Below are 26,605 nucleotides of genomic sequence, written 5' to 3'. Positions count from 1 at the left end.
ATTTACAGTACACTGTATACGTTGATTTACAGTATGCTGTGTGTTTCCCTATGATTTAGATTTACACACATATTAACCCATTTTGACCTGGGAACGATTCTACAAATGTCTTCTAATTCCTGACAGTTTTCTGAAAAACCTCATGTTTCTATGTCAGTCGTTCTCAAAGTCGCTTTCATGTCAAAGACCCCCAAGATTATATGTAATAGGCCGCCGACCTCCATCTGAAAATATGTTGTTCCAGGGACTCCCCCCCCCCCCCCAGAAGCAAAGATTTGAGTTAAAAACTTTGGCTCTGAAAGAATATATATTCAAAGATTTGCGCCACATTTTCACGATTTTTCAAAAATAGCAGACATACCGTACAAGCTCGTAGCGCTGCACTCGGTGCTTGTAGATCTGCTATTTTTCAATAGCTAAAGTATAACATAATGCTTAATGCTTCCCGCCCAAAATGGGTTAATCACTTGTCTTTCCATCACATTTCATCCACAAAGCATGACTAATCAGCCACCCTCACAGCAGGCTATGTGTCGGAGGAGGAGTGGGATGGATGAGACAGAGTTTTTCTTTTTTTTGTTTTCAAAATGGGCGGTCCTTGAACCGTTCCTAAATTGTTGAGAACATAAGAGGCTCCCTGTGTGCAGCCCTCTCAACATTCAAGACCAGAGTGTGAGGGTGAGGAGGAGAAACCAACTATTGTGAGTGTCTGCCTGTGTTTAGGAAAGAGAGAGAGAGAGAGAGAGAGAGAGAGAGAGAGAGAGAGAGAGAGAGAGAGAGAGAGAGAGACCAACAGCAAGACGGGAAGAAGAGAGGGCAACGGAGAGGGGGAGAAATAGACAAAGTGAGTACAAGGAGTGAGAGAGACAGAGAGATAGATAGATAGACAGAGAGAGAGAGAGAGAGAGAGAGAGAGAGAGAGAGAGGGAGACCAAACTATCACACTCAACCGAGCAACTCGACCTTACTTCAGGGGCACAATAAAACTTATGAGAACATTCATTTGTATCCACAGCTGCCATTGAGCTCAGCAGAAGACATCCCACTGTGATCTCTGCTTTTCCCACTGCCTTTCAACCAAGTCTGACTGCTGCTGCTGGCCCTGTTTGCTCCCTGGGAAAAAAACACGATTGGATCAGAAGAGGACGACGACAAGAAAGCGTCGGAAAAGCATTTTGAGAGTTTGAGAGTTTGAGATAGAGGAGTCATGGCTGTTTTTTGGGGATGCTGGGTTCCTCTGCTCCTGACCGTGTGCATGGAGGGACAGGTGGAAGGATGCAGCTGCAACCCGGCCCATCCTCAACAGCTCTTCTGTGCTGCCGAGATAGGTGAGTTTTTACTGAGCTGAGACCAGTGCAGACCCATGCAGTGCTGTAGCCCCTTTCGAATTTTGGACGGCAAGGTAACCGAGGGTCCCGAAAGAGGGCTAGCAGTGCTGCTGAGGTCATTTCACTTGCAGTCAAACAAGCTGCAAGAGCAGAAACTGTGCATGTGGTTTATCTCGTCTAAAGTTGGATGCATTGTGTCAACCCTTCTGTGCAACGTGTATAGGCTACTTGATGAAAACCCACCATCCTATTTGTCTAAATGTCACAGTTCAGTTTTAGCTGAAATTTTTTATTTCATAATTTCTAAAATGGAAAATCGACAGTCGGACTATACCAGTCATCGATTGATGAATATATACAATACGATTCTAACCTATTGTAATGGATTCTAACCTTGAAGCTGCCAGTTTTGTGTTGTGGTTTGTGGTCGAACTGGCCCATGGGAATTATTAGTCTAAAACCAATTGCAGGTATTAAATGAGCAGGTCAATCATTGCTTCCTGTAGTTGTTCCACAAAAGCTATAGTCAGTAGTTAACACATCCACTCAAATCTTCCCTAATAATGTATGTTATTTTCCAACGGATCTGCTGGAATTGCTCAAATTATGCAGCTGATTAGCTAGATATAAGTAATGTAATAAAAAGATAGTAAGTAATGCCCTTCCAGTGGACGAGGAAGGCATGTATAGATGTTTTGGCTCAAGGCTAAATTACTCTTTAATTTACTTTATGTATTTAATTATGCAGGTCACAGGGCTGATTCAGTTAAGTTGCTGCTTAAATATAGATATTATATGATGGAAAGTGTAATTGAGACTTAGGCGTAGTGAAGCATTGGCCACTTTAGTTTTACCACTTGGTCGGGAGAGTTAATGTGTTTAATGAAGCACTTTATAAAGAAAAGTTCCATTTGAGCAGCCTTTACTTCTCTGTGATTACATTTAATGCAAACGTCTTAATGCTTCTTAGAAAATCAGAGCAAAGCCCACAATAACACAACATGCATCGACACACCATATGGCCCAGTATCTCTCTTCTCTCAGGGGTCTGTCTGCCTGGTAGTCTGTCCCTGTGTTTCTCTGCCTGGTGGTCTGTCCCTGTGTGTCTCTGCCTGGTAGTCTGTCCCTGTGTTTCTCTGCCTGGTGGTCTGTCCCTGTGTTTCTGCCTGGTGGTCTGCCCCTGTGTTTCTGCCTGGTGGTCTGCCCCTGTGTTTCTGCCTGGTAGTCTGTCCCTGTGTTTCTGCCTGGTGGTCTGCCCCTGTGTTTCTCTGCCTGGTAGTCTGTCCCTGTGTTTCTGCCTGGTGGTCTGTCTGTCTGGTGGTCTGTCCCTGTGTTTCTGCCTGGTAGTCTGTCCCTGTGCTTCTCTGCCTGGTGGTCTGCCCCTGTGTTTCTCTGCCTGGTAGTCTGTCCCTGTGTTTCTGCCTGGTGGTCTGCCCCTGTGTTTCTCTGCCTGGTAGTCTGTCCCTGTGTTTCTGCCTGGTGGTCTGTCCCTGTGTTTCTCTGCCTGGTGGTCTGTCCCTGTGTTTCTCTGCCTGGTGGTCTGTCCCTGTGTTTCTCTGCCTGGTGGTCTGTCCCTGTGTCTGTCTGTCTGGTGGTCTGTCCCTGTGTTTCTGCCTGGTGGTCTGTCCCTGTGTTTCTCTGCCTGGTGGTCTGTCCCTGTGTTTCTCTGCCTGGTGGTCTGTCTGCCTGGTGGTCTGTCCCTATGTTTCTGCCTGGTGGTCTGTCTGCCTGGTGGTCTGTCCCTATGTTTCTCTGCCTGGTGGTCTGTCCCTATGTTTCTGCCTGGTGGTCTGTCTGCCTGGTGGTCTGTCCCTATGTTTCTCTGCCTGGTGGTCTGTCCCTATGTTTCTCTGCCTGGTAGTCTGCCCCTATGTTTCTCTGCCTGGTGGTCTGTCCCTATGTTTCTCTGCCTGGTAGTCTGCCCCTATGTTTCTCTGCCTGGTGGTCTGCCCCTATGTTTCTCTGCCTGGTGGTCTGTCCCTGTGTTTCTCTGAGGGGTCTGTCTGCCTGGTGGTCTGTCCCTGTGTTTCGGGGACATTTTCCTCCGTCCTTCTCTGTTTTCTCCTCTAAACTAAGCCAAAACCAACACTGTGGGTTGACTTCGGGCCCTTCCTTGGCTCTGGTTTGCGGAGAGCAGGAGTTTGATGTGTGTGTGTGTGTGTGTGTGTGTGTGTGTGTGTGTGTGTGTGTGTGTGTGTGTGTGTGTGTGTGTGTGTGTGTGTGTGTGTGTGTGTTGTTGTCAAAGGTTGCACACCAGCAGAGGAGAGGGAAAGAAAGAGAATGAAAGAGAAAGCGCACTTTCTATTCTGTCTGACACTCTCGATACAGTATCTTCGCTGACGGACTGTTCAATTAATCCAAATATTATTTGTTCAAAAGCTCTTGTAAGAGCTTTTGTGCTATACTATTAAGTACTGTATAAAACTGGGCATTCATTTATGAAATAAATCAGCAATTATATTGTACAGTAAACTGTCCAAGAAGTTGAGACAGTGGTTTGAGTTATAAAACAATACATTTGTTTCTAAGTCAAACATCAAGTCTTCTGATACTGTTTTACAGCCAATGTTTGCGTAAAAGAATACCCTATTAGGAGTTAATCAGAGATAATCAGACATTAAAAAAGAAATCAAAATAAAACAGCTAATTGGTAACCTCCAAAATGCTAAATGAGATCTAGGTTATGGGAACACGAGGGCTGTATTTTTGGCAGTGTTTTTAGGACAGAGTTTACATGTAAAGTGTGTCATCCATTTTGGGCGGGAACCCCTTTTGGTGTTTTAAGCATTATGTTATACTTTAGCTTTTGAAAAATCGTGAAAATGTAGTGCAAGTCTTTGAATATTATTATTATTTCAAAGTTTTTAACTCAAATCTTTGCTTCTGGGGGGGGTCCCTGGAACAACATATTGTCAGATGGGGGTCGGCAGCCAATTACATATAATCTTGGGGGTCATTGACATGAAAATGTTTGAGAATGACTGAAACATGGGGAGAAACATGGGGTTTTCAGAAAACTGTCAGGCTTTAGAAGAAATTAATTGTAGAATCGGCCTCAGGTCAAAATGGGTTAACCTGCTGTGTATGTGTAAGAACTAAGAACTCCCATTTCCACAATAGTAAGTGCAGCTCTGTCAACACAAGCATCAGGTGACACCCTAGGATTTTAATCACATACATAAACTCTAGTGGCTCTCAGTGTTGTTTTCATCGACTAAAACCAAGACGAAAAATGTTCGTCGACTACCTTATTTCACTGACGAAAACGAAATGAAAAAGTAAGCCACGATGACTAAAACTAAATATACTGGCAATTTTGTCAACAAATATAAACTAGACTAAAATATTAGGAAGGGACTAGTGGACAAGAAAGTCATTTTACAATTAGTTGCATGCTGAAAATAGCAGATCTACAAGCCCACAACACGTCGCACTGCGACGGGTTGTGGGCTTAAGGATCTGCTATTTTCGGCAAGTGAAAAAAATCAGCCATTACAACGGCATCAAGGCCCGCCAAAATACATTTTGTTCGACTAAATCTGTAGATTTAGTCGACATTTAGTCGACTAGTTTCGACTAGTTTCGACTGAAACTAGACTAACATTCCAGGTGACTAAAATGTGACTAAAACTAAATGAAAAAATGGGGACGCTGTGGGCGCTGGGGGCGTGTTCCCTCCTCCGCGTCATCAGTGCCCATACCCGAGGTGGGGTTGGCGAAAGGGCCTTTCTGTGTGGAGTTTGCATGTTCTCCCTGTGTCCCCTAGGGTAGGTACCCTCACAAAAACATGCAGTAATCCTGGTCTCTAAACTGCCTCCCCCTGGCCAGCCGGGGCGCCTGATGGAGGGGAAAGGAACTGGTCGGAAATAACGTGTTCCTTCCACGCGCTACGTCCGGCCAGGGAAATTACCCCCCGTCAGGTGACTCTTCATGCATAGAAGGAGGCATGAGGTCAGTCCGCTGCCCCCCCAGGTTGGCAGAGGAAGTGTAGCGCCCAGGATTACATTAGATAATTGCCACTGGGTGAAAAAACTGGGTAGCAAAATCATGGGATAAAAATTATTAAAAAAAAACTAAATTAACTATTCAAGAGACTATGACTGAAATCAAAATGTACTCCCAAAAACAACACTGGTGGCCCTATTGAGGTATTTGTGCTTTACTTGAGTATTTCCAATTTCTAACCTCTCCTCCACTACATCTCAGATGCAAATATTGTACTTTTACAACAATTAGCTACTACTGGTTACTTTTTTAGATTTGGATTATTATTACCAAACATACAGATTAAGCAATACCTTTGTACTTTTACTCAAGTACATTTTTAATTCCGGGCTTTTTTTCTTTTTTAACTTAACCTGTATGAAACAGGCCTACTTGCCATTAATATAGTGGTTGCAACTGTATTAATTGATTGCCCGAGTGAAATATTAAGTAGTTCCGGTCATTTTGTGGGGGTCACAGGGGGCCATGATGTAAAAGTAAATTATTTCACAAAACTAACGTCATTTGTATTGTTGACCTATTTCTAAAATATTAGCGCAACTTTCGTTCAACTTTGACCCCTCTATCACATGGAACTATTTTTTGGGCGTAGTGATATGGACACAAAAAACATAGTTCCATGTGATAGAGGGGTAAAAAATGAACGAAAGTTGCACTAATATTTTAGAAATAGGTCAACCTCAACCATTGGAACCACAGAGGAGTCGCCCAAAAAAGGAAAAAAAAGACAAAAGTGGAATGAAATATTCATATTACTACAGTTGGTTGAAATAGGCTCTCCAGCCGAGCTGAAATGAGCATGACAGCACACTTACTTAACTTAAGACCTGGAGGCGTGATCAATGCCATTTGGCTATTCTGAGTGGCCAAACAGCATTGACCACGCCTCCAGGTCTTAAGTTAAGTCATAAGACCTGGTACTTAAGACACGCATAATACTGCCCCTAGACGTTAATAGAAGATTTGAGAACGGATTAATCACATTAGAAATATCAGCAGTTGTGCTGATTAGTGATTAGACAGAGTTTTGTCAGAGCAGCAGCATTATTGGCTTAGGTATGGAACAAAAAGGGCAGGTCTATACGCTCCTGTATTTTAACATCAGTTATTATGGAGGTACTTGGAGAGCCAAATATCTTCTGAGGTGGTACTTCAGTATATAAAAGGTTGGGAACCAATGTGCTAAAAGCAACTAACTCCACCACCTATCATGGAAGTAAATGACAATTATAAATCCACAACACCAACTTTGATTGCTTTCCAGTATTGCTTTGTTTTCAAAATGTAAGGTTTTCTTCATTTCCTGAAAAATTAACATTTTGGAGTTGGGTGGTTTCTTCCCGATTTTAGTCAAAATGTTCACAATAAAAGTGATGTGATCATGTGATATACAGTATGAGGCATTGTGAGCTCTAGCTTGTGGATCGTCTATTTTTGAATAGCCAAGGTATAAAATGGGAAGGTTCATTGTTCCGAAATTACTATCCCTATCTCTAACCCTAACCTAAACATAACCGCAAGCACGGGAGCAGTGCATGTTCGCCAACCTTAATGCATGTTCGGACTAACGGGACTTCGGATCTATGGGCAGTTCCCAACACCCTGAGCGCACAGGACGAAGTTCACCGTCTTTTCAATTAGTAACGCCCAGCGCCCAGGACGAAGATTGATCAAAAGGACGGAGATTATTAATATCAAAACCGATCGCATCGCTCCACAGGCTGGGAGTGCCTGTTGCGCAACATTCAATGTTGCGCAACAGTGGGACGTCATCAAAAATGCCCTGCTATAAATCGCTGGGCGCTATGATTTAATGGATTAAATAACCCCGGGCGTTCGGGGTGTTTAATTGGTTCATCTGAAAGTGAGGAATATCTACATAGTTTTTATTTTGTGAACGTAGATAGATGGCAGCATTGACAAAATAATAAAGTAAAAAGTACATTGTTCATAACCCTCCTGTGCCTAAAAGCTACTGTACAGTCCCAAAAGCTACCTGAAACTACTGTACACAGAATGTTATCATAATCAAGTTGGTTTGCCCTTCTGGCAACGCCTGTTGGTGTTTTAAGCATTATGTTATGTTTTAGCTATTAAAAAAAAGCAGATCTACAAGCTTGTAGATCTTAAAAATGTGGCGCAAATCTTTGAATATATTATTTCAGAGCGAACGTTTTTAACTCAAATCTTTGCTTCTGGGGGGGGGGTGTCCCTGGAACAACATATTTTCAGATGGGGGGTCGACGGCCAATTTTATATTATTTTTGGGGGTCCTCGACATGAAAATGTTTGAGAACCACTGACATAGAAACATGGGTTTTTCAGAAAACAGTCAGGATTTAGAATGCATTTGTAGAATCGCCCTCGGGGTCTAAATGGGTTTAAAATGTAGGCGTTGCTCCGTTGCATCATGGCTGTGAATGTCATGTTAGGATATAAATCCCTCGTCCTGGTTGTTGTTGTGTAAGTGTTAGACCAGTGGCCGTCAGTTGACCTTACAATGTTGTCAGAGTCCATGAGCCTGTCTGAATGAAGCCTGGTAATATGTCCCCTCGTCTGGACAATACCGGGGCATTTCACTGGCTGTGTTTGTGTACGTACGTTTTTGTGACGTGTGCATGTGTGTGTGTGTGTGTGTGCGCGCGCATTTGGTAGCCTTTGTGTTGGAAGGCGGCCAGTCAGAGCCTCCCCTAAACCTACTCCATCTCTCTCTCTCTCTCTCTCTCTGCTTCATTTCCATGTCTATAGGCTCAGTCTAACGGTCTGCATACTAACAAAATCAATGTGAAAGCCCTGTTGACAGCGTAGCTTTGTGAGCATGACAAGGGTGCCAATTCATCAGCGAGTGTGGAAGTTACTGTTATCTGTTCTCATGGTACGAGTTTGCAATATTCCTCTTGGGATGTGTGGCAATTAAGGGCAATTCACCACTCGCCATTTTTTCACTCTCAAGGGCTATGCGGCTGCAGGCTGTACAAAGTCCTGGTCGTGACAGTCACATTGAAAAAGGTCGAGGTGACTCGGGCCGGCACAAGTCAGTTTGAGTCGGTTTGAATTGTATGAAGCTGTGAGGCTGCAGGACAACTTTAATTTTTAGTATTACATAACTTCTAATGAATCTTTGCTGTGTTGTTTCTTGGCTGCCAGGAAGAACTATTTAAAAACCAGCCTCTATAGAGAACCGAAGTCACTCCCACTACTCCTGGGGTCACGGTGTTGTTGTTATTTTTTGTATTGGATTTCCCACAGGGGAATGTTAGATTATTGGATTTCCCACAGGGGGGGGTTATGTTAGATTGCGTCATATAACAACGGCGTTCCAGAAATAAACAAACCAGCGTGGCACTTTTAAAAAATATATATTTTTTGTATGCATTTTATTGATATATTTAGAGAAGGTTGACAGGAAATGGAGAGAGAGATGGGGGGGGGGGGGGGGGTGACACGCAGCAAAGATCAGCCAATATCCGACATCCCGGCAACTCCTAATTTCCGATACCGATATAAACCGATACAGATATATGCGATTGTGGAACTAACACGTTATGCCTCATTTTATTGTGATGCCCCCGCTGGATGCATTCATAAATGTAAAGTTTTCCAAATAGATTTCAATTAATTAAAACCGATAACCATATGTTCGTGCATTGTTATGGAAATATCGGACATCCCTAATCGTTGGGATTGGGAGTCGAACCCCGTAATACCAGCCGAGGGCCCCACCCTGGAAATTTAGCCATGCAGGTATAATGACATTGATATATGATATTGAGTTACGTTTGGAGAAAACGTTTGGAGAAAACATATATATTTTCTTAATCTTTGGATATATTTGTACTTTCTGTACTCTCAGTTCATATCCACATGAGTACAATCACAGGGGGTGATTTGTTTATTTGTGGAAGACAGTTTTCTTGCATGACACAATCTATGATTCCCCTACGGGAAATACAATAGAAAAAATAATGCCGTGACCCAGACCCAGCGCTTTAGTGGCAGTGGTTCCCAAACTTTTTCATGTCAAGGACCCCCAAATTGACACTAATTAGCCCCGCGGCCCCCCATTTGAAAATATATGCCAGGGACCCCCATACGAGATGGTTTTTATGTCTCTAGCAGTGATTTTCAACCCGTTTAATTTCAAGGACCCCCAGTTTGACATGCATATTAGTCTATTTCTGGGACCCCCAATTTATATTGTAAAATCAATGCTAATTTAACTCTGAGTGTGTACAAATGTACACGCTCAGAGTTACAGACCCATAAGGGTCCATTTGGTTCCAAATGATCATTTAGCTGTGTCCCCCCTGGAACTCCCTCAAGTACCCCTGGGGGTCCCTGGACCCCACTTTGGGAACCACTGCTTTAGTGGCACTGACTGATGTCAGACCTGGGTGCTCTATTACAGGTGTATCCCTATAGGTGGGACGAGGAGGGGGTATCCCAAAAAAACAACAACAATAAAATGTGTTGTGAGCTTGTAGTTGTATTGTTGTACCTCAAAGTATATAGGAATTGAGTGAGTTTGCGTTTTGAATTTCAATAAATTTGAGGCAAAAGTATCTTGGAACATTGGATAATATAAGAGCCATTTATCACCCGGTTGTTATGTTATCTGCTCGAGAACATGTCTGAATAAGCTGCATACATGCTGTATACTGTATAGTGTATATGGTGAGGGTGTGCACTGTGCAATCTCTCTGTTGCACAGTGCACACTGTGTGTGGGATAGGCAACTCCTGAAGAAGATAACCTTTAGAATCATAACAGTTGTGTGTACTGTAAACTATAACGGCAATATCCTCCTCCTTATGGACCATATGCAGACCGCTGCAATCTTACCATAAGTTAATGTTAAGGTGCAACTTCCCATTGGCAGCCCATTCATCCAAACAGAAAAGTCCTATCTGATTGTATTACACAAAGTCACCGACATTGCAGCTGTACGAAAAGCTTGAATTATCCTCTTTCTATCCTCAAAGTGTACTGTAGTCCACTGTAGACATGTTATGAGCTACTTTCTGTCCTTGCAGGTGACTCTTTTTTTAAGTGTTGCGGTTTGGAAGTGCTCGTTAGATAGCCTATCACTCGACAGCCCTGCATATCACCTGTTTTGAATTTGCACATAATGCAGGAAGGCAGCAGGTCATTGCTTTACTGAAAACGAGTGCTTCCAAGTAAGAAATAGTTTTTTGTGTAGCCCATGGTCTACTCTCTACACTAAATATACATTATACAAACTATTCTTCCCCAGAAGAGGGATGCTAAAGTTCAAACAGGTTTCAGCAGCCGAAAAGGCTTCAAAATGTTGTTTCATCGGCCGACGGAATTGCGCACTGATTAAGATTTATCACTATTTCGGCTGTTGTATGTTGGTGAGAGTATACTTGCAATACTCTGGGCTTTTTTGAGTGGTGCAACCACTCCCTTACGGAGCTATGTGTGTGGCTGGGTGGCTGGCTGGCTGGCTGGGTGGGTGGGTGCGTCTGAGCACGAAAACAGCATGGTTGTTTTTCACCACCTGTGCGCAACACACACACAAACGGACATATTAACTGTATACAGTATATGGTGATTTCGGGTGTACCAGTACAGTACAGTAGAGGGTACAGTAGAGGGACCCCCACACGGTAACTCTGTCATTTCTCAACCGTTTCGGACGCGGGCGGCTCGCTGGAACTCCCCCCCCCCCACACACACACTCACAGAGTTGCACCACTCACTTCACACGGGTGTGATTTTTCTTTTTTGGCCAGGCGTTTGGTTGATTTTATTTGAATCTATTTGTGATAAAATGCAGTATTGCTGTTGCTCTTGCCAGCACAGCTTCAAAAACAAAAGCAAAAAATACCTGGCTGAAATGAAACGGTATGTTTGAAATGTTATTCTGTATTAGGAGCTCAGAGCTGCAAGGGTTAATAGTAGGGATGTCCCGATCACGTCTTTTTGCTCCCGATCCGATTCTGATCATTTGAATTTGAGACATACCGATACCGATCTTTCCCGATCTTTATATTTTTGAGTGGTGCAAACCACTCCAACAACCAGCTTTGTCTGTATGTTTGTGTACCTGTGTACGTGTCCGTGCACAGGTGAGCATGGTTACCATGGTCACTGACATTACGTCAGACCACAGCTGATCAGGCTATATAAGACCTTGCACCACTCAGTTCACACGGGTGTGATTTTTTATATAACACTTATGCCATATCACAATAGCAAATAGAAAATGTACTTCTCCCCCAAAATGACTCACCTGCTGTGACGGCTTGAAAAATAGGGGTTCAGAATTAATTATAGCTAAACTTAACCAAAGTTCTCTCTGCTTGCTTATTGCTTGTATATTTGTTAACCTGTTTTTCTGTGTCACGTGTTCTTAATTTACCATTTACGACCTCATATTTTAGTCACCTGGAATGTTAGTTTTAGTCTAGTTTTGGTCGACTAAATGCCATAAGGTTTTAGTCGACTAAATCTGCAGTTCATTTAGTCGACTAAAATGTATTTTTTGCGGGCCTTGATGCCGTCGTAATGGCTCATTTTACACTTGTTGAAAATAGCCGATCTACAAGCTCAGGACGGGTCGCGACGCGTTGTGAGTTTGTAGATCTGCTATTTTCAGCATGCAACCAACCAAGTGTACGATGACTTATAGTGGATCTCTTGTCCACTAGTCCCTTCCTAACATTTTAGTCTAGTTTCCATTTAGTTTTCGTCAGTGAAAAAAGGTAGTCGACGAACAATTTCCATCTTAGTTTTAGTCGACAAAAACAACACTGGTTGTTACTGCACACACACACACACACACACACACACACACACACACACACACACACACACACACACACACACACACACACACACACACACACACACACACACACACACACAATAACTATAGACAGATAAAGAGGAAAATTAACTCTCAGAGAACTATAATACTCAACAACAGCACTCGTCCTTCCTCTCTGGCCGCAACACTAGCTGTTGCATGGCTGTGTGATGAAAGAAGCAAAAACAAGGAGATGGTTTGCTTAGCTGTGTCTTGGGGGTAAGGGTTAGGGGTGCAGCTGGGCCAATTCTAAACTCTCTCTTTCTCTCCCTCTCCCCCCCCCCCCCCACAGGGGAGCTTTCTCTCTGTTGCATGGAGAACAATGTGGAAGGAATGACAATAATGTGGTTGAGTTTAGTTTGAAGAAAATTCCTCACAGGCCATGGATGGAAATTAGGCCTGGATTCACGAAAGAAATATTTCCACCATGCCTTCCATCTCCGTGTCACTATACCAGCCGCCCGCGGTTCCTGGAACACGTTTTGAGTTTGTGTGTACGACGTACAGACGTAAAGGCGGCGGGGAATATGCTGCTTTCATATAAAGGTCCTGATATATACTGTAGCAAGCTCAGTTATAGGGGAAGCTGGGGTACATATGTGACCAGATTTGACTGAGAGCCTGCCATCGCGCAAACTCCAGCTTTTCACCAGAGGAGAAAAAACATTGTTTTCCTAAATGAGTTAATAGCAGACTCTTCACATACTAGAGCATGTCTGAAATAAGTGTCAGAGCTGAAATCGATGTAAATATGAAATAAATGCTTAAACAAAAAAAAACGAAAATTCAAAAAAAATACAATGGCAGTCCCTCAGTCAAATTTGGTCACATATTATTCTGACTCTGAATTCTGATCATAAGCAATCATGACATTTGGTTTGTTGATATTGTGTGACCACTGTCCCATTTGGGCCGATACTGTAACTCAGTGGTTCCTAGTGATGCACCGAATATTTGGCCGCAGAAAATATTCGGCAGAAAATGGCAACAAATGCATTTTTGGCCTATTCGGTTTCGGCCCGAATAGGCAGAAAATATATCACTGAATAGTGTATGCAATTAATGCATTCAAAAGAGCTGAATAAATGTTTTATGGACCCATAATATAGTGATTATTATTTAAGTTAAGTTTTGCCATAACCATTTCTTTTGCCATAAATCAGGTAGCTTTAAGGTATGGCCATGACAGCAATGGTAGGAAAAAAGATATATAATATTAATCATATTCAGATATTCGGTATTCGGCCAACTGTTTCCTATATTCGGTTTTGGCCAAGAATTTCCCTTTCGGTGCATCCCTAGTGGTTCCCAAACCTTTTCATGTCAAGGACCTCCAAATTGACACTAATTAGCCCGCCTACCCCCATTTGAAGAGATATACAGAGGGACCTCCATAAGAGAAGATTTTTTACGGCTCTAGCAGTGAGTCTCAACTCGTTTAATTTCACAGACCCCCACAGTTTGACATGCATTAGTCTACGGACCCCCCATTTAATGGCATTTCTATCTCTGGAAACCCCAATTTATATTGTAAAATCAACGTTAATTTAACTCTGAGAGTGTACAAATGGAATCAAATGGACCCGCTAGGGTCCATTTGGTAGAGTTACAGACCCATAAGGGTCCATTTGGTTCCTAACTATCATTTAGCTGGGGACCCCCTGGAACTCCCTCAAGGACTCCTGGGGGTACCCGGACCCCACTAACTCTGCAGTGCTCCTGACTCCACCTTGCACGTTTAGTGCTGCTGCTTGCTGTGTTTTCAGGTATTTCTACCTTACTTGAGTATTTTACAATTTCCAATACTTTTACTTCTACTTTACTACGTCTCGGAGCATTATTTATGTTGTACTTTTACTTCATTGCCTTGTCTGACTTGTTGTGATCATTCTGTACACAGCTGTTACCCATTCCATGTGATCATGATTGACAAGAGGGTTGTATAAAGATGTGTTCCTCTGTGTTCACCTTTAGTCTGAGGAAGAGCATTGTGCTCGAAACGTCAGTCATTCATTTGTGCAAATAAAGGCACTTATCACTAGCATCAGAGCCCACAGTGTGCGAGTGTCTTCATTCCTTATCCTTGCACTTTTACTCCACTAAATTTATTTTGTTAGTCTCGTTTTAGTCGACTAAATAACATAAGATTTTAGTCGACTAAATCTACAGTTGATTTAGTCGACTGAAATGTATTTTGGCAGGTTTTTTTCACTTCTACAAGCTCACAGCGCGTTGCGCTGCAACGCGTTGTGGGCTTGTAGATCGTCTATTTTCAGCATGCAACTAATTGTAAAATTACTTATACTGGATCTCTAGTATAAGTCCTTTTCTAACATTTTAGTCTAGTTTTTATTTGTTGACGAAATTGTCAGTATATTTAATACGTTTTAGTATTCATAGCTTAGTTTTTTATTTAGTTTACATTTAGTTTTTGTCAGTGGAAAAAGGTAGTCGACGAACATTTTCCGTCTTAGTTTTAGTCGATGAAATGAAAAAACAAAACAAAACACTGATTGTAAGCTTGTATATAAGCTCACGTTGTGAGCTTGTTGATGGGCTATTTCTACAAATTTGGACATTTCTGTAAAAGTTTTTTACATTCACCCATTCACACACCCATTCACACACCCATTCACACACACATTCACACAACACACACATTCACACACATTCACACACCGATGCCGGAGGAAACCATGCAAGGCACCAACTTGCACATCGGGAGCAATTAGGGGTTCAGACTAGGGTCTTGCTCAAGGACACTTCCGACACTAACTCTGGGGGAGCCCACAGGCTTCCAACTGGGAACCTTGTGGTTCCCATCCGGTCACTCTACCCCTGAGCCACCGCTGCCCCATGCCGCCGATGTACAGTATAGGTCACTGGGTGCTCCGGTGGTACAGGGGTTATGTTCCTGCCGACCACTGGATAGTATGGCGTTCGAATCCTAAGCTCTGCATCCGGCTTAATCCGGCATCCACCAGCTCAGTGGCCTTGTGGTTAGAGTGTCCGCCCTGAGACTGGGAGGTCGGAGGTTCAATACCCGGTCGGGTCATACCAAAGACTCTAAAAATGGGACCCAGTGCCTCCCTGCTTGGCACTCAGCATCAAGTGTTGCATTTGGGATAAGTCCCTGCGACATACTATAGCGTCATGTCCAGGGGGTGTACTTGTACATCAAGCTGCCTCACGGCTCACGCTACAGAAACAGTAGATAGGCTCCTGCCCCTATGGGCCTCATGGCTACAGAAACAGGAGATAGGCTCCTGCCCCTATGGGCCTCATGGCTACAGAAACAGGAGATAGGCTCCTGCCCTATGGGCCTCATGGCTACAGAAACAGGAGATAGGCTCCTGCCCCTATGGGCCTCATGGCTACAGAAACAGGAGATAGGCTCCTGCCCTATGGGCCTCATGGCTACAGAAACAGGAGATAGGCTCCTGCCCTATGGGCCTCATGGCTACAGAAACAGGAGATAGGCTCCTGCCCTATGGGCCTCATGGCTACAGAAACAGGAGATAGGCTCCTGCCCTATGGGCCTCATGGCTACAGAAACAGGAGATAGGCTCCTGCCCTATGGGCCTCATGGCTACAGAAACAGGAGATAGGCTCCTGCCCTATGGGCCTCATGGCTACAGAAACAGGAGATACAGGCTCCTGCCCCTATGGGCCTCATGGCTACAGAAACAGGAGATAGGCTCCTGCCCCTATGGGCCTCATGGCTACAGAAACATGAGATAGGCTCCTGCCCTATGGGCCTCATGGCTACAGAAACAGGAGATAGGCTCCTGCCCTATGGGCCTCATGGCTCGGCAAGGCTACTTACTTACTTATTCCGGCGTCCCAATGCTGGTGGGGAGGATGATCACTGTCGCTGCACTATAGTGGCTGCTTCTGGTTGCTCACGTAAGGGACTGAACTGGGAGGAATAGTGTGTTCCTCCACATGTGTTACTTCCTTGCTAGGGATGTCCCGATGTTTCCGATCCGATCTCGATACCACAATTTCTGTGTTAGCCGATACCGATACCGAATACCGATACCAGAGAATAATATTTATAATAATACAAAAAGAAAAAAATATCTTATTTTGAAGTCCACCGACCGGGAATAGTGTTTATAGCTATGCTATATATCTCGTGTTGTGTTTATAGCAGACTCCTCACTCAAATGTGCACTTTGACAGTTTGGGCAACTCCAAAGCAAACTACACATGCACCAACACTTTATTTACCTGCTATAGTGTCAACCCCTTACCCTATTTGCCGATACCGATATGAACCGATATGACCAAATAAGGGCCGATACCGATACAGTATCGGGACATCTCCTTGCTGTTAGGTTAGTCTCGCGTAGCCAGACAACAATTCCACAATCTCTGAATGCTATCTGGAACTACACCTCCTGAATGCTATATATATATATAGAGTCTGGAACTACACCTCCTGAATGCTATATATATAGAGTCTGGAACTACACCTCCTGAATGCTATATATATAGAGTCTGGAACTACACCTCCTGAAATCCGGGCAAGGAAGCTATAGGCATTTCAGTTCACGGAAATATATTTTAAAATAAACTTTACATAACATTTTTCTAATATCCATTTCTGCTAAGCAGAAAGCTATCATACTGTATGCTTAGATGATTTTGATTTATATTAGAATACATTTGCGCGACTGTAAAGACAAAATGTGAGGTGTGAGGAGGCTTCACTTCCGTTTAATCGCTTGCTCATGATCAGAGCTACCGTTGCTCCAGACTGTATGACGGAAGCGTTTTGTAAATTGTGCGTGGCAACAGTCTGGCAGCATGAGGCAACAGTCTGGCAGCGCGAGGCAACAGTCTGGCAGCGCGAGGCAACAGTCTGGCAGCGCGAGGCAACAGTCTGGCAGCGCGAGGCAACAGTCTGGCAGCGCGAGGCAACAGTCTGGCAGCGCGAGGCAACAGTCTGGCAGCGAGGCAACAGTCTGGCAGCACGAGGCAACAGTCTGGCAGCACGAGGCAACAGTCTGGCAGCACGAGGCAACAGTCTGGCAGCACGAGGCAACAGTCTGGCAGCACGAGGCAACAGTCTGGCAGCATGAGGCAACAGTCTGGCAGCATGAGGCAACAGTCTGGCAGCATGAGGCAACAGTCTGGCAGCATGAGGCAACAGTCTGGCAGCATGAGGCAACAGTCTGGCAGCACGAGGCAACAGTCTGGCAGCATGAGGCAACAGTCTGGCAGCATGAGGCAACAGTCTGGCAGCACGAGGCAACAGTCTGGCAGCATGAGGCAACAGTCTGGGAGCGAGGCAACAGTCTGGGAGCGAGGCAACAGTCTGGGAGCGAGGCAACAGTCTGGGAGCGAGGCAACAGTCTGGCAGCACGAGGCAACAGTCTGGCAGTGCGAGGCAACAGTCTGGGAGCGAGGCAACAGTCTGGGAGCGAGGCAACAGTCTGGCAGCACGAGGCAACAGTCTGGCAGTGCGAGGCAACAGTCTGGCAGCACGAGGCAACAGTCTGGCAGAGCGAGGCAACAGTCTGGCAGCACGAGGCAACAGTCTGGCAGAGCACATTGTTGTCTTGTCTACACCCTCCCAAACAGGTAGAGGTACGGTCAGCAGTGACTAAGGGACTGCAGTACAAGGGAGTTCGGGGAATTGGCAGAATTTCTAAATTGGGAGGGAAAAAGTAACAGAATGAATGACACCTGTGGTATTTCGATTTAGTATTGTGGAGTGGGTATTGGTCTTTTATGAATGAAAATGGTGTTATGGACCACATTCGCACTGTCCCTCCGTGGGTACATTGTTTTGAAGCCTTCACAGTGTGCGCGTGTGTGTATGCGCGTGCGTAGGTGCGTGCGTGTGCGTGCGCAAAGTGTGTTTAATGTGAGTACGCAGGCAGCCAACTACTTGTTATTCTGCATGGGGTTTGATTTCCCTCTCAGAGAGGAGCAGAGGGACACATCCCCTATCATTACAGAGGGGGACTGCTGGGTTGTCCATGGTGGGAGAGAGAGAGAGAGAGGGTGAAGGACAAAAGAGACAGGGTGGGGTGAGGTAGAGAGGGGGGGGGGGGGGTTAATATGGGGACATGGATGAGCTGTGAATGTATCTTTGCTATAAAAGGATCATTAATTAGTATATTGGGGACAAAAGCGGTATATATAATATGTATGCAGGGTCATGAGTTGCGTTTTGTATAAAATGTGATCCATCACAAATGATTGATTATCTGTAGGCTACGATGTAGTTGAAGACAGTTATACACTATGCAATCTGATTCAGAGTTATAACCAGGTACTGTCATGTCATGTGCATCGTCTGTATGTATTAATTCATCTAATTTAATCTAATCGTTATAACCCTCACTCCCTCAGATTCATTAGGAGGTTATGTGCCTGTGTTTGATTTATCTAGTGGTGACTCATTCAAGTGTTGATTTCGTCGACTAAAATCGAGACGAAAAATGTCCGTCGAGTGCCTTTTTTCACTGACGGAAACTAAATGGAAACTAAATGAAAACTAAGCTATGATGACTAAAACTGAGACTAAGGGTTCCATCTTGCGCCACCCCTTATCCCTAAACTTATTTGCCATTTGTTACTATTTTAAAACATTTAAAAATAGTTCAACTAGCCAATCTACATCGACACGTTGTTCGCTTGTAGATCGGCTATTTGTACTATTTTAAAATGTTTTAAAATAGTAAAAAATGGCAAATAAATGTAGGGATAAGGGGTAAGCAAGATCTAGGGCTAAATGTATTGACAATTTCGTCAACAAATAAAAACTAGACTAAAATGTTAGGAAGGGACTAGTGGACAAGAGATCCAGTATAAGTCATTTTACACTTGGTTGCATGCTGAAAATAGCAGATAAGCACACAAAGCAAGTGTAAAATCAGTCATTACGACGGCATCAAGGCCCGACAAAATACATTTTAGTCGGCTAAATCAACTGTAGATTTAGTCAACTAAAATCTTATGACATTTAGTCAACAATAAAACATTCCAGGTGACTAATGTGACAAAAACTAAATTAAAACTATTCAAGAGACTGTGACTAAAACTAAAATAAAAAATGTGCTGCCAAAAACCACACTGATCCACATTCCATTCCTCTGCAGTGATAAGGGCAAAGATCTCCGGGGAGAAGATTGTGTCGCCTAGCAACAGCTCGTCTCCTTACATGAAGATGATTCAATATGGGATCAAGATGATTAAGGTGAGAGTGTGTGTGTGTGTGTGTGTGTGTGTGTGTGTGTGTGTGTGTGTGTGTGTCCTCATGATTGACACAGCAGGAGCCAAATGGACACTGTCCGAGAACTCAGACTCCAGCTTTTATCAAATGGAGTTCTGTGGCCTATAATGCATATTAAGTATTAACACAATGAGCGCCGGGATTTCTTTCAAAATAGGAGCTCGGGGTGCCGGGCAGATATGGCAGCTTTTACTCTGAAAGACACCCCCCCCGTTCCGTGCAATAACCGGGAGGCATAATGATGCTTTCTTACCTCACGATGATTACGATAAAGTCTCTCTAGAAGCATTAATATTCTAAACAAGAGGCATGTTGAGGTCAGAAATGAAGACAGATCAAGTATGACCATCTGGTCAAAACCATGGAGAGCTCCCTAGATTAGGAGAGACGAGGCATTCTTTCTGAGCCGTGAACAGGGATGTGAACGGCAGCATGCATGCGTGAAACAGCAAGGAGTATGGTGCAGAAGGAGAGGCCAACCCCCCCCCCCCCCCCCAAAAAAAGAAGAAAAAATCTGCTATGACGTGTGTACACGTCCACTGGATCCATCGGTTGGATTAGATATCCATATGACAGTCTGAATGTATTTCACTTTCAAAAACCTTTTGGGTAATTTCATCGTCTATACTCAGGCTTTGAACACCCCTGACAGTTTTTTTTAAGTTACTTGATTCAATATTTAGATATTTGATATTCATTGTATCTGCCCCGCCCCCTTCCTATACCCATTGTAACTTTTAACCATGACAGATTAATCAAAAACAATTCAATTTTTGAAAAATTTATTCAATTAGCCTACTTTTTTCATCCATAAAACACCAGAATCAAGGACGGGTGTTTTCCATGAATCTATCATGGTTAAAATGCAGTTTGTAGCTAAAATGAATATCAAATATCTAAATACTGAATGGAGCAACTTAAAAACTGTCTGGGGTGTTCATATAAGCCTGCGTAGGCGATGAAATCACGACTGATGGAATCGCTGCAGGTTTCGATCTTTCGTTTCGATCTGCTATTTTCAATAGATTGTGTACACATTTTTAACTTGTGAAATGGCACATGCTGCACAATGAGTACTTTAACTTTTAGTACTTTAGTACATTTTGATGCCGATACTTTTGTACTTTTACTCAAGTACGTTTTCAATTCCGTACTTTTACTGGTAACGAAGTACAGTAGTTCTAAATTGCAGTATTGGTACTTTTACTTAAGTAAAACAATTCGAGTACTTTTTTCCACCACTGAACCTACATCACGGTGTCATTTCTCCTGTGTCTTCCATCCAAACGTCAGAGTAGAGCTGGTGGGCATTACGTGGCCTGGGGGCCAAATACGGCCCTTTTGGCTGACTCTGACCGGCCTGTGAAAATGTATGACCTTATGTGTGGACTAAAACGGCATTGCTTTTATTTTGAAGACTGTTTATTCACGTATACACGCAATCTGTTTCCTGCCGTGAATTGATCAAATGTACGATCATGCCAAAAAAGGTTTCAACAAAATGTGAGAAAACAAAACAATGCAATTTACAGCTTGTTTTTATCAGTCACATATAAATGAAATGAATATTATTATATTATTATATTTTCCGTTTCTCATTTGGCCCCTTGTGAAAAATAATTGCCCACCCCTGCTGATCAGACTGACTGCCATGAAGATCACCGCACAGCTTGTCGAGTGTTCATTTAAAGACCTATAGTGAAATTAAAAATATGTTTTTCAGACTTTTAGTCCACTAGAGCGGTGCCCGTGTTGTGATGTCATAACAGGCCAGATCCATATATGGAGATATAGGGGTAATCAGGTCCAGATCACGGGCAGAGGCCTTTGTGTTGGTTCTGGACAACCGGAAATGCAGAGTAACCGTTCCACCCACCTGTCGGTGTCCCTTTTATGTTCATATATGGAGATGTCTGTATGTGTCTCTCTGTGTCCCTTTAGTCCTATATATGGAGTTCTGTGTCAGGCATGCCCAAATATGGAGTGGTGTGATGTCAGAACAGGCCAGCTCCATACAGTATATGGACCCTTGGCAGGGGCCCGGTCCAGAGCCCGGCCAGAGGCCTTTTTGGGGTAGTGGTTCTGGACAACCACTGGTTCAGAGTAAAAGCTGCCATATCTGCGTGGCACCCGAGCTGCTATTTTGACAGAAATCCCGGGACTGATTGTGTTAAAGGAGCACTGCATTTTGAGCTGTGTGTAACAAATGGATTCTACAAATATGGGACCAAATTTGACTGAGGGACTGCCTAAAACATAATGAGTATGTTTACTTTTGGTACTTTACCTACATCTTGATGCCAATACTTTAGTTTGAATTCCGAACTTTTACTTTGTAACAGAGTAGTTCTACATTGCAGTATTGATACTTTTGCTTAAGTAGAACAATTGAGTACTTTTTCTCCACCACCGCTTAAAGGAGAATTCCATGCTAGAAGGCTTTCTTACCTTTCTTTGTAGTTGTTACGTCCCCACCAAAGAGGTCCAGGTGTTATTTTGTGCAAAAGCGCATGATTGGCTATTTACCCTAATATAAGCCCTCGATGCATCGCTCAAAAATCTTTTTTTTGTATATATCCTCTCTTCATAATGTAAATAGTATCCCAAGCGGCACACTTTACTACTTATTTCGATGGAAATAAGCGAATTAGCACAAAAACCCAACCCCCATTGAGGGCTTATATTAGGGGAAATAGCCAATAATGCACTTTTGCACAAAATAACACCTGGACCTCTTTGGTGCGGGACGTAACAACTACAAATAAAGGTAAGAAAGCCTTCTAGCATGGAATTCTCCTTTAAGGGAACTCAGATTAGTGCATTAACTAACCCTATTCCCTCTCTCGGCTGTCTAGATGTTCAAAGGCTTCGACAAGGCAAAGGACATCCAGTTTGTTTACACGCCGGTCTTCTCGTCATTGTGCGGGGTCAAACTGGACGCCAACAACAAGGCAGGATATCTCCTGTCAGGTACAGTGCACAATCATAATGAAATAATCACAGACACCTTTTCCACCGGTTGGAACCGGTTCAGTTCTTTTTGGTTCTTATAGTCCATGAGCCAGAGTTCAAAAATGGGAACGTTAATTATGAATTGAGTGTGCAAAACTATACCTATAATTGTTTATAGGATCAATTTAAGTAAATTAATATACTGTATGATAACCCTTCCACAGTAGTATAGCTTTTATTTTCCTATACAATGCCTCATTTGCATATTTAAAAATGTAAAATGTGTGATACAATAAATCATTGTCTTTGTGTAAGTAATCAACTGGGTAAGTTTCGTGGTGATAACAATCTAATATAGGTATGGTTTTGCACACTTAATTCATAATTAACGTTCCAACTTTGTAGCTCTGGCTTAATCCTTGAGCACTGTATTTTGCATTATGTCTTGTTTTAACGTGATTGTTTATATTGTGTCCATTGTACAGCACTTTGTAACATTGTTTCGAAAGGTGCTTTATAAATAAAATGTACTTACTTACTTACTTACTTACTTACTTACTTACTTACTTACTTACTTACTTACTTACTTACTTACTTACTTACTTACTAACTAAATGCATGTTTAGTAGGTAAGTAGCCTTGGGAACCAATGGCCCATTATAGGTCAAGAGCAGTGTTGTTTTTGGCATCAAATTTTGATTTTAGTTTTAGTCATAGTCTCTTGAATAGTTTTCAATTAGTTTTAGTCACCTGGAATGTTTTAGCCGACTAAATATCATAAGATTTTAGTCGACTACATATACAGTTGATTTAGTCGACTAAAATGTATTTTGGCGGGCCTTGAAGCCGTCGTAATAACTGTTTTTACACTTGCTGAAAATAGCAGATCTACAAGCTTGTAGATCGGCTATTTTCAGCATGCAACCAATTGTAAAAGGACTTATACTGGATCTCTTGTCAATGTCCACTAGTCCCTTCCTAACATTTTAGTCTAGTTTTTATTTGTTGACGAAATTGTCGGTTATATTTAGTCTTAGTCATCGTAGTTTAGTTTATTTAGTTTCCATTTAGTTTTCGTCAGTGGAAAACGGTAGTCGGCGAATATTTTTCGCCTTAGTTTTAGTCGACAAAATCAACACTGGTCAAGAGCCTATCTTCTCGTTTCCGTAGCATGAGGAAGCTTGACGTACAAGTATGTCCCCCGGTGGGACATGACTCTAGTCAGTGTTGTTTATAGTTTTAGTCATAGTCTCTCATAGTCCCCCCCCCCCCCCCCCAGAAGCAAAGATTTGAGTTAAAAACATTGGCTCTGAAAGAATATATATTCAAAGATTTGCGCAACATTTTCACGATTTTTCAAAAATAGCAGACTTACAAGTTCACTCGGTGCAGCGCTATGAGCTTGTAGATCTGCTATATTTGCAATGGCTAAAGTATAACATAATGCTTAAAACAACAAAAGGGGTTCCCGCCCAAACTGGGTTTTTAATGTATAGGTCAAATGTGACTCAGCTGTGATGTCCCAATAACAGGAAGTATGTGGAGTGACGGGAGGATTTCTATTGGCCAGTGTGACCTGGTGGAGCCGTGGGACAACCTCTCAATGTCACAGAAGAAGAATCTCAACTACCGATACCAGACAGGCTGTGAATGTCGAGTGAGTGGAATATATACATATATATTTTTTCACTTGTTAACACTCCAATTGCCTGGGGTTATTTAATCCATTAAATCATAGCGCCCAGCGATTTATAGCAGCGGAGCACTTTTCCCGACGGACCGGATGTTATCCCAGATGTGGATGTAGCAGCTAAATGTAGCCGGCATTGACCATAATAATATGGAGGTCTTAACGAAGCCCTTTTTTGGATTTTACACATTAATGATGAATAATGAATTTATTAGTGAATTAAAAATGCGAAAGCGCGCAGTACCCCCTGCGGCTACAAAGGGGGGGGGGGGGGGGGGGGCAATATCTCACAACGGGTAAGGGCTAGTATATCTAAATGACGGAGCGGTTGCACAAAGACCCGCCCGGCCGCACTGTTTAATGCAATTTATTTGTGCGAGTTATAAGTATTTTTGTTGAATTACTCATGACAAAGTTGTAAAAGTCAACAGTATGTATATCCATAAAATAAGCAAGCAGCACGAGCAGACAATACACTAGTTCTTTCTTTCAATCATTTTATTATTATTATTTATTATTATATTTTCACAAGCTAGCCTACTTTCTAATGTTTTGATAATTTGCGTGACAGATGTATGCACATGACGGTGTAGAGGTTCAAACTAGTGTATTTAAGAAGAAGATGATCAGGTAATATAATTGTGAAAAATAATAATAACAAAATGATTGAAACAAAGAACTAGTGAATAGTTTGCTAGCGTGCTACTTGTTTATGTTATGGATACATACTGTACAACTTTTTCATGAATAATTCAACAAAAAATACTTATAACACGCACAAATAAATTGCATTAAACAGTGCTGCCGGGCGGGTCATTTAGATATATGCGTTTATTCACGTACAAAGCAATCTGTTTCCTGCCGTGAATTGCGTGTGATTGACAACCGCCTGTCGCCTTCCTTATCACCCCTCAAAAATGTCCGCTCATGCCAAAAAAAAGAAAGGTGGATGGATGCCGAATGCAGAGGTTTTCAAGTTCAACAAAATGTACCAGCTTGTCAAAACAATGCCATTTACTGCTTTTTATATAGAAATAAAATGAATATTATGCAGAATTTTTCCTTTTTTTTTTTTTTTTTTTAACGATATTTTTTTTGCGGCTTACGCCTTTTATTGGTTTTTGAAGGGACAGACAGTAGGCTGACAGGAAACGGGAGAGAGATGGGGGAAGACATGCAGTAAAGGCCGTGTCGGGCTCGGGAGTCGAACCCGCGGCACACTGCGACTGGATTACCAGTCGGGTGCCCAGACGGTTACGCCACCGCCTGGGCATATTATGCAGAATTGATTGAGTTCAGCCTTTTGGCCCGGCCCTCAACAATATCTTCTGTTTCTCATTTGGCCCCTTGGGAAAAATTATCGCCCACCCCTGGTCCAAACCATCCTCAATTATAAAGTACAGCACCGTGTGTCTTCAAAATGCATAAAAGCATGAATGGACAAATCAATCAATCAATCAATCAATCAATCAATCAATCAATCAATCAATCAATGTATGCATCTTTCCACAGATTAACACCTGTTACACAGTACCATGTGCCTCTACAGGAGAGAACGAGTGTCTGTGGACTGACTGGCTACTGGACAACAGCCTAAACGGGGAGCAGGCGCGGCAGTACGCCTGCATCCGTCGCTCCGACGGCTCGTGTAGCTGGTACCGGGGCGGACCCCCCCCTGAGAAGGACTTCCTGGACATGACCGACCCCTGACCACCATCACCCGGCCCGCCCGTGACCTCCTCCCTATAATGTCAAGACTCAAGACTAGGGTTAACGTTTCTCCTCCACCTTTGGCCGTTACAGCATCGGCTACTGATGCTAACGTTAAAGTGAGATGTAAAAATTCTGAGGCGACGTCATTGAAACGGCCGCACTGATCTTTACTTCGCTGCGTGACTGTTGTTGCATGGCAAAAATAGCCAATCTGCACGCTAACGACGCGTCGCAATGCAAACGCGTTGTGAACTTGTAGATCGACCATTCTTGACACGCCACACAATGCGCAAACACACGGTTTTTAACGAGCACAACTCATATGATCGGTTGGTGTCAGCTACTACATGGCCGTCAGCATTTCAATAACATTTTCAGCGCTTCTGTAAGTAGTATTTTCTTCCCTGCTCGGCCTTTCACTGCATGCCCTTGCTGTTATGCACAAAACGGAAGACCGAAAAATGGTTTCACTTCGGGGCGAGTGCCTGCTAAATCTCTGAAGAGACCAGACAGTAAATTCATATCTGCAAAATTTGTCAAAATGTAATCGAAGCAATTTGTTTTTTTCAGCTGTCACCACACAAACAACAAAACGAACCGCTGTCAACAAAAAAAGCTAAATTACAGAGATGCAATCTATCACCGACTCCTCCAGTCGGCATAATACAATACATGCCTTTTTTTTACAGGATATTACAGTCAAATCCCATTTGTGTGACTCGTTGCAGCAACACTGCCTCTTTCATCTATCATTTTGGGCTTCTTTTTTTTTACTATTGTGCCACTGTCATGAATGATTCATCAGTCATGATACTATGATATCACGACAATAATAT

At 42.9% G+C, this 26,605-nt stretch overlaps 2 protein-coding genes across 2 annotated transcripts in view; one reads left to right on the top strand and one right to left on the bottom strand.

The window, feature by feature from the left end:
* Positions 1-26,605, bottom strand: part of syn2b (synapsin IIb) — a gene marked incomplete at both ends in the record, with an annotated part of 144,393 nt that overhangs the window by 20,778 nt on the left and 97,010 nt on the right. The window lies entirely within an intron of this gene.
* On the top strand, positions 1,204-26,379 carry LOC306929747 (metalloproteinase inhibitor 4-like). Its single transcript, XM_079510399.1, has 5 exons — positions 1,204-1,328; positions 19,281-19,378; positions 22,270-22,384; positions 23,899-24,023; positions 25,569-26,379. The coding sequence occupies exons 1-5, from the start codon at positions 1,208-1,210 to the stop codon at positions 25,764-25,766; spliced, it is 657 nt and encodes a 218-aa protein (XP_079366525.1). The 5' UTR covers positions 1,204-1,207; the 3' UTR covers positions 25,767-26,379.

Source organism: Electrona antarctica, assembly GCF_951216825.1.
Source record: "Electrona antarctica genome assembly, chromosome: 9".
NCBI lineage: Eukaryota > Metazoa > Chordata > Actinopteri > Myctophiformes > Myctophidae > Electrona > Electrona antarctica.
Note: the sequence above shows the minus strand (reverse complement) of the source record. Positions and strands in the feature narration are given on the sequence as shown.